General features: G+C 43.4%; 1 protein-coding gene and 1 pseudogene across 4 annotated transcripts in view; one reads left to right on the forward strand and one right to left on the reverse strand.

Moving 5' to 3' along the window:
* Positions 1–3780: 3780 nt before the first annotated feature.
* LOC124970024 (speedy protein E4-like) overlaps positions 3781–18049 on the forward strand; it is a 56851-nt gene continuing 42582 nt past the window's right edge. For all 4 annotated transcript variants that reach the window (XR_007106061.1, XR_007106062.1, XR_007106063.1 and 1 more), the window contains exons 1-2: positions 3781–4090; positions 12291–12386. Coding sequence is in view for 1 of the 4 variants with exons in the window: in XM_047533050.1 (XP_047389006.1) it covers positions 12377–12386 (10 nt within the window). In the remaining 3 variants the exon portion in view is untranslated. The remainder of the gene's footprint in view (positions 4091–12290; positions 12387–18049) is intronic.
* LOC124970616 (speedy protein E4-like) lies at positions 13279–18022 on the reverse strand (annotated as a pseudogene).

The raw sequence follows: 18049 nt of genomic DNA on the forward strand, positions 1-18049 counted from the left end.
GAATAAATTGTCTTTTTTATGAATTAGACTTTTGAACATCCTATGTTGGGATGATTTGTTTTTCATTTGGCAGCAAACATTTCCCTTAACAATCTTAAAACTTTCTGTATTTTGTGGAGAAACTAGAATTTTTCTTTCTGATTTTGCCATTATATTGATTTGTGACTTTTTGTTGATTTACACAGAAGTATATGACTTTGTTTTTATACGATGTACCATCAGTATGAAAGTGTTGAGTACTAATGGTGCTTACCACAAGGAGGATGTAGTATTTTTGCTTCCTGCATTAAAGTGTCTTGTGGAGGAAGGGGGCCAGATGAGGTGTATGTTTATATTTAGTGTGAGTTGTAACATCTTTCTAAATTGGCAGTATAATTGCATAGCTTAACCCTCATTTTATTTTCCCCTCTTGCTTCATGGTTTTGCTTTGTGTAGCAGTCTTTTTTTCCAGCATCCTAGTCTTGGTTTAGTGGCCATGGTCTGCTTTCATCCTTCTTGGGAGGATTCTGAGAGTGTGGAGGACAGTTGGTAAATCCAGTGGCAGTAGATCAAGCAGAGGGCTTGCTGCCCAAGACTTGGGGTGGGTGGGGTGGGTGGGGCTAATTCCTGTCTTTGCACATGTAGATCAGATAAGCTGGGGTCACTCACTGCAGAGCACCATGCACAGAGCAAATATCTGGAACCTCAGCATGTCAAAGCCTCCTGAGGTCCTTATTTCCAAGTAAAAGTAAAACTGGCTAAATTGTCCACCCCCATTTTATGGTGAACAGGATGGTATTAAGGAGGGTGCCTGAGCTGGAGTGCAAGACTGGGCCAAGTCCTCACATGTTGGAAACAAAAGGCTTGCCTTGTATGACACGCCTTATGAAGCAGTTTCTTTTACTTCTTGAATAAAGATTATCAGGTAATTAGTATTTTTCATTGAGGTGTTTGTGTGTATGTGTGTGTGTGTGTATTTTCTTTCTTTTTGTAGTGTTAGAGATGGAACCCAGGGCCTTGATGCGTGTAAGCAAGTGCTGTACCACTGAACTACACTCCCAGTCCTTGTGTGAGTGATAACATCACTATAAAAACTCAAAAACACCAACTTGTTCCTGTCCAGTTCAGTCAGAGTGTTTGAATCAGGTTTTTTGCTGCCTCATGCTCTGGCCAAGAGAGTAGGTAGAGAAATAGTTTTGGTAGAAGTCATAGTGCTTTATGGGAACTATAAATAAAAGCACGAGCTTTGGGATCAGACTTGTGTTAATGCACTTGCAGCTCCCTGGGCATGGAATCTCATGAGCCTTGTTCCCCTGTTACATGGAAAATACTGCCACAGGCTTTCTATTGAGGCTGAAAAGAGCCCTTGGGGGCGGGGAGGGAAGAATAGAAGTTCATTGGATTAGACAAAGGGGAATGAAGGGAAAGGGAGGGGAGATGGGAATAGGAAAGAGTAGAGTGAATCAGACAACTTTCCTATTTCATATATGAATATACCACCAGTGTAACGCCACATCATGTATAACCACAAGCATGGGACCCTAATAAGTTATACTCCACGTATATATACTACGTCAGCTTTACTGACATGTATATCTAAGAAGAACAAATTTAAACAACAAAAAGCCCCTACTGGCGGAGCTCACAAAGCCGTGCTTGGTACACATTGATCACCTTCAGGCCCTTTTCCCTCTCCTGTTCTTTAGAGATAGCATGCCAGAAAGCTGGCTGATAACTGGTACTGGAAGAGCCTTTCCTGTCCAGCTAATGACATTGGTCAGTTCTGTTCAGAAGTCTTGTTAGGGAAGAGTAAATGAAGAGCAATTGACTCTTAGGTGCCTTCCCAAATGGCCCCTCAGGTTAAATGGTGACTGGATTAAGGCTTCAAGAAGTTTGCTGTTTTTCTCCTCTAACAGTCATAGGTGGAATTTCCAGGGAACCTGAACTCCACTAGGATGGGTTTCCCCACCTGTCTGGGTTAACCTTTTTATAGTATGGACTCCTTTTTTCTATTTCCAGAATTGGGTATCAAGCCACTGCTTTACCACTGAGCTCCATCCCCATCCCTCCCCCACTTTTTAAAATATTTTTTCAGTTGTCAGTGGATCTTATTAAATTTTTATTTATATATGGTGCTGAGTATCAAACCCAGGGCCTTACACATGCCAGGCAAGTGCTCGCTCTATCACTGAGCCACAACTCCAGCCCCCAAATTCCCTTTTTAAAGATTTTATTTGAGGGTCTAAGTTGCCCTGAGTTGCTGAGGCTGGCCTCAAACTTGAGATCCTGAATTAGCCTCCCAAGTCACTGGGAATACAGGTGTGCCCTACTGTGCCCAGGTACAGTGTGCAATCTTGGTGTAGGTTCTTTGAGTATTTCTCCAAGTTTGAAGTAATGGCTGCTTTTATAACTGCTATTTAAAAGCAAGTTGCAACACAGTACTAATCCTATTAAATGATAAAGTAAGGATCCTTTTAAAAATAATCCTGTTAGCTTTTCATCTAACCAAAATGTCTGACAAACAACAATTTATAGAGGTAGAAAATTTTACTTTGGGTTTATGGTTTGAGAGGTTTTACTTAGTCCATGATCTCCCAACTCCATTACTCTTGGCTCCAGGTGAGGCAGCACATCAATGGTGGTAAGGTGTGGTGTTACTTCATGGCAGGCAGGAAGCAGAGTGGGCAAGGTGCCAAGGACAAATATAAAACCCAAAGGCTGGTCACTCCCGCTCAACCTATTTCCTCCAGCCACACCTCATGTGCCTACACTTAACACCCAGGACAGTAGTCGTTTTAAATTATTAACCCATCAAGTTAATTGAACCACTGATTATATTACAGCTCTCACAGTCTAATCTTTTCATCTGTGAACATTGTTACTTGATTTCATGAGCTTTTGGGGGACGCCTCATATTCAAGCCATAACAAATACTAAAATAGCACTCCAAATCTCTGTCCTACTTTTGCCTCCAGCATTTAAAAGGTACTAGTCTTTAGTTAACCCAACACCACATTTGACTCTGCCGCCAGAATAAAATGAAAAGATAAAAACTACTCACCTAATAAGGTTACTGTGATATGAGTGGGTCTCCCATAAAGACATTGGTGTGTCCTGAAAGTAAAAAAGTTATTTAACTTCAGGGTCTGAGAACTGAAGATCTCAGGACATTACAGAATTCTTAGCATAATCAACTAATCCAAATTCTGTAGGCAAGAGTGGCAAAAGCTAAATGCAAAGATATTAATTTTATCCGAATCAGGATTGGATCTAATCAAAGAAAGTCAAGTACTAAACGGAGAAATAGAGGAAGGTGTGAATCAATTTGGAAAAATTAAAGATTAAAGATAAGTTTGACCCTGTGAATATGAAGATATGATGAAATACCAAGTCTTTTAGACTGCTTCTTGTAACTTGCAAATAGCGAAGTTAACCTAAAAGAACAAGCAGAGAAGGATATCAAGGATCTTACTTTTCCAAAAGTTATGATGGTACAATTAATTATAGGATTTTATCCCTTGTTAAAGAGTCCCGGTGAGTCATTAGGTGTCAGGCAACTTCTCTACATACGAAACATTTTCTTCATGAAAAAAGAGGCACAAGTGTGCTTTGTCTTCTCATGAGCTATGCTTTGATCTGGATGGCTCATTTTGGAAATAGGATTTCGATTTCTTTTTTAAGGAAATAAAACCCAACAACCAAACCACAGAGTTAGAGAGCCAGCGCAGGCGCAGAGAGCCGTGGGGCGCCAGTGCGCGTGGGCGCGCCTGGGCCCTGCGCGAGCCTGCGCGGTGTCCCGCCCTGTGCGCCCGCGCGGAGTGCGAGAGCGTTTGCCTGTGGAGTGGTGAGGTTTCCGAGAAGCGTGGCGCGCTGAGAGCCCTGAGGCGTTCCTGGGATGGTCCCCTTCGGCCGGCGCTGGGACTTTGTCAGCGATGACTTGGTCTTCCCTGCGTTCTTCAAGCGGTTCCTGCGAGGGCTGTTGGATCGCGCCGAGGAGCAGGGAGGCGCGTGTCACCTGAGACCGTGATAAGAATCGCCAGTCTTCGGGTGCTGACGCGGTCGCGGCGCTGGCCTTGCATTCCCTTGACTGGTCCTCACCACCACGGAGCAGGTAGGTGCTATTGCTGTTCCCATTGTACAGATGTCAGACAGAGGCCGGAAAGGGGAGGCGGTGTCCGGGGTCACATCATGGGACCAGAAGTCAGCGCTGCAGGGCAGGAGCACCACTGGGGGTGCAGAGCTGAGATCTGGCACAGGGGAGCGGTGCCGTCATTGCCGACCAAAAACCATGGTCTCGAACTCTTCATGGTTTCCACTCTGCGCGGGAGAGCAAAGCTCCTGCCACGCAGGCGAAAGTTGGAAAATAATGCCCTTCGTTCCATTTTGAGCGGGGCGCGGGGCGGGGGCAGAATGTCTAAAGAAGCAGAAAGGCTTCGCATGCCTTTTCTTTCGGAGTGTGCATCCAGTGGGAAGCAGAATTGATGCACGAAGTCTGTTGGCAAAGAGTGTAGGCAAGGAATAATATCATTGTTCTGAAAAACTATAGATTCTCAAGGGAAAGGAATTTGGAAACAAGAAGCTTTCTAGGAGCTCTGTAGTTTTCAGGGCCAGGTTTTTCTGAGATCATTTCCCTATTATTATGTGTAGACATAGAAACCTGATATCACAAAACTGATGAAAAACACAAGCCCTCTGCCACTGAGCTAAATTCCCAGTTGCCCAGTTTCACTTCTTAAAGGTTCTGGGCTCGAATCCTTAATAGGGCAGTCTTGCCAAGTGGTGCACTGCCTTCTGCTAAAATACCTCTAGGGATGGGTCAGGGTCATTATTATTTCCTGTTGTTCAGTGATGTCTTTCATTGTTCTGCAGTGGGTTACAGAATCTTAGTTACAAGGCCACAGGACTCCATCATTGCTCACCATGAACACCATTGCATCTCTGTTTAGTTCCTTCCTCTTGGTTCACATTCAGTGTGTGTTGATTTTGTTAATCCACAGATGTACAAATTCTCTTATTAGTAATTTTAGCAAACATAGAGTTTGTTGGCTTCCCGGTTGCATATTTCTGAGTCAGGATGGGCAGTTTTCCAGCAGCTGAAATTTTATTTGCTTGCTTATGGAATGAAGTGGATTTAAATGGATTATAGCAGGCATTGACTAAGAACAATGATGTAAGCTTGGGAAGTGGAGCGGGGGAAGGAAAGAAAGCCATACTCTTTAGTTAACTTAGTGTTCTTTCATTGATGAAAATTATATCCCACAATCAGGTTTAACTTGTTTTGGAAAACATTAATTCCCTTTACTTCTTTGTAATTTTACAAAGCAGCCCCTTGGATTCCATTTCTGACCCTTCCTGTTTCTGGACAGGTGAATTGGCATTGTAATTCTGTATGTCATACACAGAGGGAGACTAGATGTGCTGGTGGAGTCCTGCTCAGCAGTTACTTGGTCCTCCTGGCAGTTGTTATACTTGTCAGCATGGTGTGTGTCAGCATGAAAGTTAAAGAATGGCCATTTCTATTTAGCACCTATTCTTTTTTATTGTCATAGCCTCATTGAGATGTAATTTCCATACCATGCGACTCACCCGTTTAAAGTCAGGGGTTTTTAGTGTATGTCAGAATTGTGCAACTATCACCAGAATCAATTTCAGAACATTTTCATCACCTCAAGAAGAAATCTGTCTGTATCCATTAGCAGTCCCTCCTCGTTTCCCCGCAGTTCACCCAGCCCTAGGCTTCCCTTCATCTGCATTCTGTCCCATAGATTTGCATATACTGGGCATTATGGAAGTGTTCTTATCCACTATGTGGCCTTTTGGTCTGGCTTCTTAGCATATTTTCAAGATTCATCCATGTTGGACATGCTCAGTGCTTCCTTCTTATGGCTGAATAAGGTCACATTGAAGGGACAGGCCCCATTTGACTCACTCATCAGTTGGTGAATATTTGGGTTGTTTCAATTTGAGGAAATACAAATGATGCTGCTTTGGACATTTGCATAAAGTTTCTGAATAGACATGTGTTTTCATTTGTCTCAGTATGTACCTGGCTGTGGAGTTGCTGGATTATGTGGTAAATCTACATTTAACCTTTGAGGAACTGCCAGACTTCTGAGCAGTTCATTATTTTACCTTGCAACCAGCAGTGTATAAGGGTTCTAATTACTCATCATCCTTACCTAGACATTATTATTAGACTTTCTGATTATAGGCATCCGAGTGAGTAGAAAATGGTATCTCATGGTTTTGATTTTCTTTGATGACTGCTGGTGTTGCCCATCCTTTCATGTGCTTATTGACCACTTTTATATCAGTTTTGGAGAATTATCTCCTTTTCTAAAAGTATTAACAAGATTGTTTATCTTTTTTTTTTTTTTTTTTGCGGTGCTGGGGATCAAACCCAGGGTCTCATGCTTGCAAGGCAAGCACTCTACCGACTGAGCTACCTCCCCAGCCATGTTTATCATTTTAATAATGAGTTAGATGTATACTTCTTCTGTCCTCTTTCTTCCTTTTGGTGTTGGGGATTGAACTCTGGACTCTGTACAGGCTAAACACAGTCTACCAATGACCCATACCCCACCCCCTCCCTCAATTCTTTTTTTTTTTTGTACCAGTGATTGAACTCAGGGACACTAAACCATTGAGCCACATCTTGTATTTTGTGCAGCCCTATTTTGTATTTTATTTAGAGACAGGGTCTCACTGAGTCGATTAGTATCTTGCTGTTTCTGAAGCTGGTTTTGAACTTGCAATCCTCTTGACCCTGCCTCCGGAACCTCTGGAATTATAGGTATTTGCCACCGTGCCTGGCCCTCCATTTAAATGATAATTTTTTCCTATATATTAGAGATTTCTGCAATGTTTTCTTAGAAAATATCTCTGGAAATGTTTGAGTCTTCCCTGCTTTGATTGCTGTGGTTCACTGAGTGAGCTGAACATTCTGTGACTTGTAAAAAAAGCGCATAGGGATGAATTCACTGCAAGAGAAATTAGGAAAACAACCCCATTCACAGCAGCCTAAAAAACAAACAAACAAACTTGGGAATCAATCTAACAAAGAGGTGAAAGACCTCTACAATGAAACTATAGAACACTAAAGAAAGAAATTAAAGAAGACCTTAGAAGATGGAAAGATCTCCCTTGTTCTTGGATAGGCAGAATTAGTATTGTCAAAATGGCCATCCTACCAAAAGTGTTATACAGATTCAATACAATTCCTATTAAAATCCCAACATTTTTCACAGAACAAGAAAAAGAAATCATGAAATTCATTTGAAAATTAAGAGACGAAGAATAGCTAAGGCACTCCTTAGCAAGAAGAGTGAAGCAGGAGGCATCACAATACCAGACCTTAAACTATACCACAGAGTAGTAGTAACAAAATGGGATTTTATTGGCACCAAAATAGGCAGGTAGACCATGGTACAGAATAGAAGATACAGAGACAAACCCATATAAATAGTTATCTCATACTAGACAAAGATTCCAAAAACATACATTGGAGAGAAGATAGCCTATTCAACAAATGGTGCTGGGAAAACAAATGCAGTGAAATGAAGTTAAACCTCTATCTCTCACTCTGCACAAAAATCAACTAAAAGTGGATCAAACACTAGGCACTAGAACAGAGACCCTGTGCCTAATAGAAGAAAAAGTAGGCCTAAATCTTCATCTTGTCATCTTAGGACCTGACTTCCTTAACAAGACTCCTAAAGCAAAAGAAGTAAAATTAAAAATCAATAAATGGGGTGAATTCAAACTCAAAAACTTCTTCACAGCAAAGGGAGCAATCAAAAATGGGAAGAAAGAGCCTACAGACTGGGAGAAAACCTTTAGCACACGTACCTCAGATAGAGCACTAATCTCCATGGTATGTAAGAACTCAAAAAACTTAATACCAAGAAAACAAATAATCCGGTCAAAAAATGGGCTAAGGAACTGAACAGACACTTCACAAATGAGGAAAAAATAACCAACAAACATATGAAAAAATGTTCATCATCTCTTGCAATTAGAGAAAATGCAAATCAAAACTAATCTTAAGATTTCATCTTACTCCAATCAGAATGGCAGTTTTCAAGAATACAAGCAATAAATGTTGGCGAGGATGTGAAGATAAAGGTACACTCAACATTCCTGCTGGGACTGCAGATTGGAGCAACCACTATGGAAAGCAGTATGGAGATTCCTCAGAAAACTTGGAATGGAATCACCATTTGACCCAGTTTCCCACTCCTTGGTTTATACCCAAAGGACTTAAAATCAGCATACTAGTGACGCAGCCTCATCAGTGGAACCAACCTAGATGCCCTGAAGATAAATGGTTAAATAAAATGTGATACATATACACAATGGAATATTACTCAGCCTTAAAGAGGAATGAAATTATGGCATTTTCAGGTAAATGGATGGAACTAGAGAATATCATGTTAAGCCAATCCCCAAAATACCAAAGGCTGAGTGCTTTCTCTGATAAGCAAATGCTGATGCATAGTGCAGGGTGGGTAGGGAAGAATAAAGGAACATTGGATTATGTGGAGGGGAGTGAAGGAAGGGATGGGGCAGAGCGGATGATTGAGACATACATGTATATTATCCTATATGCATGTATGACTATACTACTGGTATGACTCAGCACCATGAATAGAGAAATGAGAAGTTATGCTCTATTCGTGTAAAATGTGTCAAAATGCATTTTACTGTCAACAGAAAAACATTTAAAAAGTGCATAGGAAATTTTAAAGATTGAGCAGACTACTGGTCTGATGAGGGCAGCTTGGAAGCAGATCCTGTTTCTGAGACACAAAGGAATCAATGGTACTCAAGTAGCTCTGGGCCCACACAGGATGGCAGATGTGGGCAGAAGAGGACCTATGAGCAGCTGAGATGAGAGTAGACCTGAATGACAAAAGGGTTGTCCAGGAAACCCATGATGCACGTGAGCAACCTGTCAGTCACAGATCAGGCGAGAAAACACACGGCCAGGCTACAGAGGTCAAGGGGGAGCATTTGGAAAGGCTGGAGAACAGTGCTGTGGTATAATTCTGAGGTAGAGAGAAGCCTGCAGTGAATCCAGCAGAAGATGCAGGAAGGTCACTGAGAAGGGGAAGCCCACACGACTCCCAGGATGAGGAGAGTGGACCAGCTGAGAAGGTGAGAGGGGCTGGAGGCCACGGAAAGCTGAGAAGGGACAAATCAAGGGAGTCGCTTAGGAAATGCATTGTGATGACTGTCACTCTCAAGAGGGGACGTCAGGAGCAATCAGGACAAGAATATGGCAGAGTGGGAGCATCCAGGCTTCTGGAACCAAAGAACATGCAGAGCTGCATGTGGAGGCTGAGCAGAGCTGAGGGGTGACAGCAGCAAAGCTGTAGTTGCAGGTCAGAGGAGCAGCTGACTTGCTTAGGGAAGAAGGGGGAGAATCCAAAAGTGTTCAGAGTGATTACAGCAGAACAGCAGGAGGGCAAAGGAATCAGGGTTTGATGTGACGATAACTTACACAGAGTGGATCAGATGAGAACATTGAAATGACAGCATAGAATTAATTAGGCAAAAATAATTACTTATGAAGAGAAGAGGGGGCTACTGGACTTCAGAAGACAAGTAGCACGCCCAGGCCATTGTGACTGGACTGGAATGGGCTGCAGTGAGATGGGGGTCTGGGATGGCTTACGAGTAAGGAAGGAAACATAGGGAAGTAGCGTTATGATGGCAAAATACTGAGAGAACTGGAAAGAAACAACTGAGTGACACAAGAGAGTCCAGCAGGCCGCCCAGGACTCCTGTCATAGAAGCCAGCCCCACACTCATTTTGTGTCCTGTGATTACTCAGAGTTTTGATTTCATATAACATAGCCTGAACTAATCATATGTCACACCAGCTGGAAAGTTGAAAAAATAAAATAGGTGTGGTATTAGTGAAAGGGGGAGGGGGAATGAGTAAAAGACAGCTCGGCAGTCAAGGCTACCTTCCGTGTGCCATATAATTGTCCAAAATCAGAAAATACAATTTTTGAGTTGTTTTCAAAATCAACTTATTATATTTAATATATGTAACAAGAGCATTTATTTTATGTGCATGTTTTGATAATGTGGGGAAAATTTCATTGACCATTTGTTTATCACCAAACTAATGATACAGATATTTCTTGTGACATTTTCCCAAAGCTCAGCCCAGCATCCACCCCTGTGAGTCCATCTGTAGATTAGACCAGTCTTTCCTAAAGATTCATAAAATGGGAAATAGACAGTGCTTTCCCAGCTCAGTAATATTCAGTCAACATAAATGTGTGGAATTTTTGCTTTTTTATTTTAGATACTTATAGATTCAAAGAAACTTGTGAAGACAGTACACAGAAGTTCAATGTACCACTCGTCCAGTATCCCCCGCAGCGTCAACACCACAAGACTCTAGGATAATATTTACATTAGGGAATTATGCCAGGAGTCTGCAGGTCTTTACCATTTTACCACTTGTATAGATTTTTGTAACCATCACTGAATCAAGGGACAATCAGGAAAAAGGCCAGGTGAAGGAAATGCATTCTGACATTCCCTTAAAGACTCCCTTGACCTAAGGAGAACCCTCGCTGGAGGGTGGGAGGGCTGTGGGCAGCCAGTGCTCCCAGCCTGTCTCCTCTGAGCTGTCACACGAGGCAGGCACGTTTCAGACGGTCCCTAGCGGGGGCGCACAGACTCTTGGGAAATAGAGTCCCAGTACTGGGGCCTGCTGAGGGCCCGGGATCACGGTTTCCGACTTCCGGACTTCCGGTGTGGCCAGGAAGTCGACCTGGCAGTGGGAATAGGAAGGCCAACCTCGGTTGACCGAGAAGTCGGAGTTGGTTGCCTGCCCGCCCAGAATTGCCTGGGATGGGCCTTCCCTCGAGAGGACTTCGCTGGTCAGGGACTTGGGAAGGGCGCCTCCCGCACAGTGATCAGGGAGACAGAACCAGTCTGGAGACATGACGCAGCCTGGTGCCACCCCCATGATGTGTTGTGGACGTCATGATGCCCCGTCCCTCTCCACACCCACTTCCCTTGTCTTCTTCCCTGGACACACACCTGGCTCCTGCACTCTGTGGTAAGGACCCAGAAGGCAGGATCTGAGCCTGCTGTGTTGCTCTACTCATCCACTCCTACAAATGCTTAGTGAAATTCCAATAAAACTCAGGATGCTGACACCAAGGTGAGCTTCCCTGGTTGGTCCTGTACATCCATGTCCTCTGAAGATGTTGCATCCTGAGGACGTGACAGTGTTCATTCGGTCATTCCTAGATCTTCAGCAATGTGCCTTTTTCTATTAGCTGGTCATAATTTGTGTTCTTTTTGACATGATAGGATTTAAGCTTTCCTAACCTCAGTGAGATGTTATGGTTCTAGAATTATACAATAGAATCATGGGAATCCCCGAATTTGCTGCCACAGGTGAGAACTGAGAATGACCTGGGAAACCTGGAGCGTAAAGCTGATGCAGTGCAGAGGGACCCTGTGGTCTCAACCTGTAGCCTGAGACCTCCAAGCAGTTGATCAGCATCAGAATTACATTGCACTGTGCCCGACTTTAATGGTCTCTCCCTCCTTGGAACTTTTACCTCTTCAGTTGCTCCACTCACCCAACCGTCATCCCTCTTCTAACACATCCACCCAACCTTAAGCTAATTCCATGTTGGACCTTTCCAGGCCCTTCCCACATCTCCACTTGCCTCTCTAACCACTTATTGCACCCCATCACTGACTGTGTTACCACCTCTCTTACTTTTGTTTTACTTCTGGCTGATACTTTAATTCCTCTGTTCCTTTCCACACCCGCTCCATATTCTCCTCTGCTCCCTTGTCCCAAGATGCTTGTCTACAGTCACTCAGTGCCCACACTATTAGCTCCTTCTCTCTGTGCCTGTTTACCAGCTTCAGCTCTTCCTCTCATCTCATCCTCCTCAAACTGCTGTAGTACCTCCATGTCCCTCCATGAGTTTCTATTTCAAGAATACCCTTTGCATATTCTGTTTTGTAAAACTAGAAACAGAGGTTGTAGAAAAGACTCCCATTGAGACTCAAGTAGCAATGTCTGCCATTCCATGTGTGTCCCCATCCTTGAACCATTACCAGGAAACCATCTCCTGTTGAGATGCCTTTCATTGATTTTAGATTTAAGATTGTTATACAGTTGTCCTGAATTTTCGTTCATCTTCCTGTGGTGTGTCTCTCGATATCCTCCCTGTGTTTCCTGTTTCTAGTCTCTAGTTTCAGTTCTGCAACTTTCTCTGTTGTTTTCCTACATGAAAAATAATTGAGGTGTTTTTCCTTTACAGGCACAAATTTTGGTCAGTTAACAACAGCCCTGTTACACAGCAGCATGGTATGACAGCATACAAACAATCCAGAATGACATGATCATATGCATCAAGGTAAGAAGATTTTCAACTTTATTCACTTTCCCCACAAATGGGCTGTGCTGTGCTCCTCAAAAGCACAGAGCACCTGTGCTCTCTTACAGTACATACTTTACAATGACAGAAAAACATGGCAAGACAAGTTAAATAATAGCAACTCCATATTCACATTAATGATTGAACATCAAATGAAAATTTTGTATTTATAAGACTATGTGGTAGTACTACTGAGGTATAAAATAGGTAAAAAAGATAAAAGATTAAAAACCTAAGAGAAATATTTATGTACCCAAACCTGATATAACCCTCATCTAAAAACTTATAAGAGACAGCAATTTTCCAAACAACATATATCTCTAAACTCTTTAACATAAATATACTTCAATATAAATAACATTTGTTTTTATCTACTGAAAGTGACTTGTATAAATAAGTCATCTCCACGCTTGGTATCCTTCAGGGATGCCTGGCCCCAGATGAATTAAAAGGAGAGGGTCAAAAGACAGTTTCCAGGGGGAGAGAGAGATGCGTGGCTCCAGGATATTCACTTTAGATAGACAGCAGCCTTTCATCACTGCTGACACTGGGCCCAGCTGCTCTGAGTGAAGGATTTCTAGTACTTCCTGTGTGACAAACTGTTCTCTCTCAGGTCTGGCTGAGCAGCCTTGGAGCACCAGCACATCTCTGGGAGGTCACCTGTGTGGTTGTGGTTTTGAGTCTGTGGGGCTGACTGGGGGATTCAGGGTGTCTCACCAGTCACAGAGGGTGGCTGTGGGTGGGAGGCGGACAGGAGTGGATCAAGTAGTTAGGTCCTTGGACATCCTAAATAGACAGTAGATGACTCTGTCGTCAGGCCAGGGACACAGAATGTGGTCCCTCCCCTCAGGCCTCCATGGTTCCAGGACTCCTAGGGAAGGAGGGTGCGATCTCAGCCCCACACCCAGAACTGCAGATCATAAGCTTGAATCTGCAAAGAGAAAGAGGCCCTACAAAAGCTGATGACTTGACAGGACATTGAGTTCTTGAAATAATGTTGAATTTATTTTCCCACTCCTTAAAATTACCTCACTTTGATGTGGACTTTCTAGTCACTATGATTCAGTAGTCTACAAATACCTAACAAAGTGTTGAGAGGCTTGATTCTATTAACTAAGTTCTGTTGGCTACAAAGGAGGTGACATATGAAGATGTAATTTTGAGATTTGTTTAGCCTGGTGACAAATGAAAGAACTGTATGCAGATATCAAGACAACCTTATTTCATCTATTACTGACATGGACCATACTAGATTTATATATAAGCTGTTGGACATCATATTGTCAGCTTTCTTTTCTAAAATTGAGAATATTTTCCTATTTTATAACAGATAAGTATTATGCTAGTTGTGTGGACAATTTTGTAAAGATGATTTGATACATATAATCCTTTTGGTGTTCCATCTAATCAAATTTGAGAAGTTGATTTTATCAAGAGAGCAGCTTTATGCCTCTGATTTGAGTAGAATAATGGTTTAGTGTTAGTGATGTTTGTGTTTGGGTGCATCAAAAAAACTTAGTTACATGATTAAATGTATTTTTAATTTCTGAAACCCTATTATACTTTGTATGTAAGTATAACCCTGTCAGATGAATAGTTTTGGTATGATTTTTGTTTAAAATGAAAGAGTACATCTCAGTGCTCTAGATAAGTAATTTAACTGTAAATCTTCTTAAGTCCAAAGTAGAAAATAGTTGTGCAAAGATTCTATGAATGAAAAAGTATTTCACCATAAAATATTCTACTTTCTGAATAATTTTGGTATAGTATAAAGATTCCTTTCATGTCATTTATACACCTCCTGTAACATAAACCATAGTTTACAATTGTTAGATGTATCTATACATATATATATATATTAAAGACCAAACATATATATCTTAAAAAAATCACTTAAATCTGCTTTATTAAACTGTAATTCCCTTATTGAATAGAAATTGGACTTGTTTTTATATTTGTAATGTGCTTTACTTTTCCTCACAGTATGAACTTCATTTTCTTGAAATGGAACTTTGTTTTATTACATGAGCCACTTATGTGTATCTGGTAAATTTCAACCAAAGTTTTGTTAGATTGCATACAGTAAATTGAGATCCACATTTGGTTCACTAACAACAACAAAAAACACATCTGGAGACTGCACAGGAGGTGCTTCCCTCTATGCACAGTCTCCAGGGCTTTGTCCTTGGCAGATCCCACCTGCAACCACCCACCTTCCTGAGTCTCCAGTCAGCCCCTCCCTCGCCCTCCACAAGACACACAGCACCACCCACCTCCTCACACTCCTCCAAGGAAACCCAAGTGTTCCAGCCCATGGAGCAGATGAATTGATAGTGCAGTTTGTGGAACAAGGGACGCAGGGCATAGCTCTTCCCATAGAGGAAGTAAAAGATGTCTTGTTTAGGAGCCTGGTTGTCCTCCTCCATGTCACTGGCCAGGTAGCTGAGGAAAGAAATCAGGTTGCTTCTCAGGAACACAACCAGGAAGGACCTCCCCTTGGGGTCAGTTTCCCAAAAGGAGGCCAGGTGGACAATCTTCAGACAGGACTGCACCAGCCCTATTCAGGATTATGGAGGACCATCCATAGGTCCAGAGGCCTCTGCCAGACAGACACCTCTGATGGAATCCAGCCTTTGTCTAGAAAGCAAGGAGTAAAACACTTAAGGTGGAGGCACAAGGGGTGTTTGTACCTATTGTGGAAGGATTTTCAAGGAGTATGTAGAAAGTCACAGATGTGAGAAGACACCTGTATGAAGGACCAGTGAGGAGCACTTCGTACTGGTCCTGTGCTGAGCTGGGAATTGGGCATGTGTCCTGGAAATCCAGAGGCAGAAGAAAAAACGATATTGGTGTAGAAAGAGAAAGAGAAAGAGAGTAGACAGATGTGGCTGCATCTTCACTCTCTGTGTCAGGGACAGGAAGTGCCCATGCTTTCCTCCAGTCCTCCCAAGTGAGCTTTATGTTTTCTTTTGTTTTTTAAAAGTGGGGCTGCAGTTGTAGCTCAGTGGTACAGCTCTTGTCTTGCATGAGTGAAGCACTGGATTTGATCCTCAGCATCACATAAAATAAATGAAAAAAAGGCAGTGTGTCTATCTATAACTAAGAACAAAAAATTAAACAAACCAAAAACTGGTCTAAGTGAGCTTGTGTATTTTTTTTTGAGTAGGAATGTGAGGAAAAAAAATATATTACAATTTTATAATTTCTTCTACCCAGAACAAAAAAGGACAGAGACGTTAAAAGTCAAAGAAAGGGTAGTGCCCTCTCCTACCCTCCTAAATCCCAGGTAGTGAATCCTGATTGATGAGGGAAGCCAAATACTCACAGGGCCAGAAAGAAGTGGATTCGTTGGTACTGCCAGGAGAAGAGGCCAGCCCGGCTAAAGTAAGCTATCACCATAGACAGGAGGTACTGGTGGAGAGAGAGGAAAAATACAGCGGTCACATCCCAGAAGAGAAGGAAAAAGGGGACAGAGGAGTGGGGATGTGGGGTTGAAAGTGCTACTAAGAGAGGGTGACCAAGAAAGGAGACCTTCTTCTTGGGAAGCACAGGAGGGACCAGGGTGAATCAGAGAGCAATCAGGGAGAGGAGGCAAAGATGTGCACTGGAGGGCCAGTTGTGAGGAGACCGTTTGAGGGAAGGCTTATAGGTCACCTGGGTGAAGAGGGTGTTAGCTCAGCTAGAGAACAGGGGATGGCAGGGAGAGAAGAGAGGAGAGGATCCCAGAACCTCAGGTGGCAACAAGCAAGGAGGGAAGAGCCATGCAAGATTCTTCTTGGGCTTGGAGCGCAGAGCACCGCAAGCAAAAGCAAGTCCACCTGTCCCCTCTGCAAGAAGCTGCTAGACCCTGAAGGGAGATGTTGACGAGTCACAAAGGAGCCAGGACTTGGCACATCTTGGTGACTCTTGGTGGAAGCAATGAGAAGGAGGATGGGGTCGGAAAGCCCTCCCCAGTCCAGGCTCTGCTGGAGCAGGAACCCTACGTAGTGGAGAAAACCTCACCTTGTCAGACACCCTCAGGTTCTTGTCCCAGGCCAGGAATCTTTTGACAACAGGATCCTCTGTGAACAAAATTCCAGTGTCCTTTGAGGACCTTGGTCCCTCCACACCTTCCCCAATAAGCAGGTCCCCTTGCTTAGATACTTTATCTTAGTGGCACTCTCTTAGCCCAACTCCCAGTCCTTTGTCCCCTGTCTTCAATGGGAGATTGAGAGTAGAAGCAGAAGACGACCTCCTTTGGAGAAGGTGTGGGATTGGAGGCCAGCAGAGGTGGACAGGAAGAGGACAGGAACATTCCTTGGACAAGTTGCTTTGACCTGAGAGTCCCCAGAAAAGCAAGTGAGTGAGGTTTGGTAAGAGCTAGATACCTGTGTGATCAAAAACTTAGGTAAACTGTGAGGGCCCATCATCACCCAGGAATGCACCTCCTCAGAATCAGGGAGTTCCTAGGTCATTTTCTCATTTGACAGTCACATCAGCCCCATTACCCACCCTCAGGAGTGTAGGACATCTGTTAGAGCCTGAGTGTGTGCAGTCAGAGAGGACTGTTGGAATCAAGCTCTGTGATTCCAAGCAGGGACCTTTTATAAGTGTAATGTAAGCATCCATCACCTAAGAGTCTCTGAGGGGAGATGGGTCCTGAGTCCTCCCCGCATGGGGATGTCAGAGGTAGCCGATGTGGCTATAAGGTTCATCTTTGTGTGGAGAGAGGATTGGAGGGCACTCCCTGGGGTGTCTCCCTACCTAGTAGCCTCTTAAAAACTTCATGGTGTTCTGGTAGCACCAAGTCCATTCGCCGTTTTTTGAGTTTCATTTTGAGGCCACACAGTGAATCGACATCCCAGGGGTGATTTAGCTCACTATCCAGCTCCTCCAGCTCCTCGTCAGACTCAGTTGAGGATTCCCTCTTTCTCTTTTGGTCAGCAGTCTCAGACATGAGGCCAGATTCGACCCAGGGCACTGAATCAAAAGCCCCTGGAAGATCATCATCCATATCATCCTCTGATTCGGAGGTTCACTCTCTCTTCCTGGAGACCCGACATGGAAGGCAGGGTTCTACCCACGGGGCTGAGTAAGGAAAGCTGAGTAAAGCTCCTGTATTTGGAACTCTGCCTTTTATCATCTAATCCCAGTCCCCCTCCTCACCAGAGAACTTCATGTCTTGCCACCATCTGAGCTATTGTTCCTTCTTTCCCCTTTGCTGATAACCATCTGCCTCTGATCTCCTTACCATTGTGGTATCTTTGTGTTCCTCAAAAGTTTTGCTCATTATGGACACTTTCTCCCATGGAGAGTGTGACCCCTTTTCATCCCTCCTACCCCCTTTCTACGTTTGGCTCTCATCTTGTAGCGCAGCTCCCTCTTTGCAGATTTTCCATCCATGTGGACTTCCTTGTCCCATGACCTGTTCTGTCCTTCCAAACTGGGCTCCATGAGTCCATCTTTTCTGGCTTCTCTACCCCTTCCTCCTTACCCATCATCATGTCAACTGGGTTGTCTCTAGCTCCCTCACCTGATGGGCCTGCGACCTCATCATCTACCACCACCTGTAGGTGGCCTAAGGTGCTGGGCTGGGAAGGCGGTTGCTCAGACTGGGAGATTTCTTGATCCGACATCACTTCTCCAGTGCTCTTTCTTCCCTC

This window comes from Sciurus carolinensis, chromosome 18 (assembly GCF_902686445.1).
Source record: "Sciurus carolinensis chromosome 18, mSciCar1.2, whole genome shotgun sequence".
NCBI lineage: Eukaryota > Metazoa > Chordata > Mammalia > Rodentia > Sciuridae > Sciurus > Sciurus carolinensis.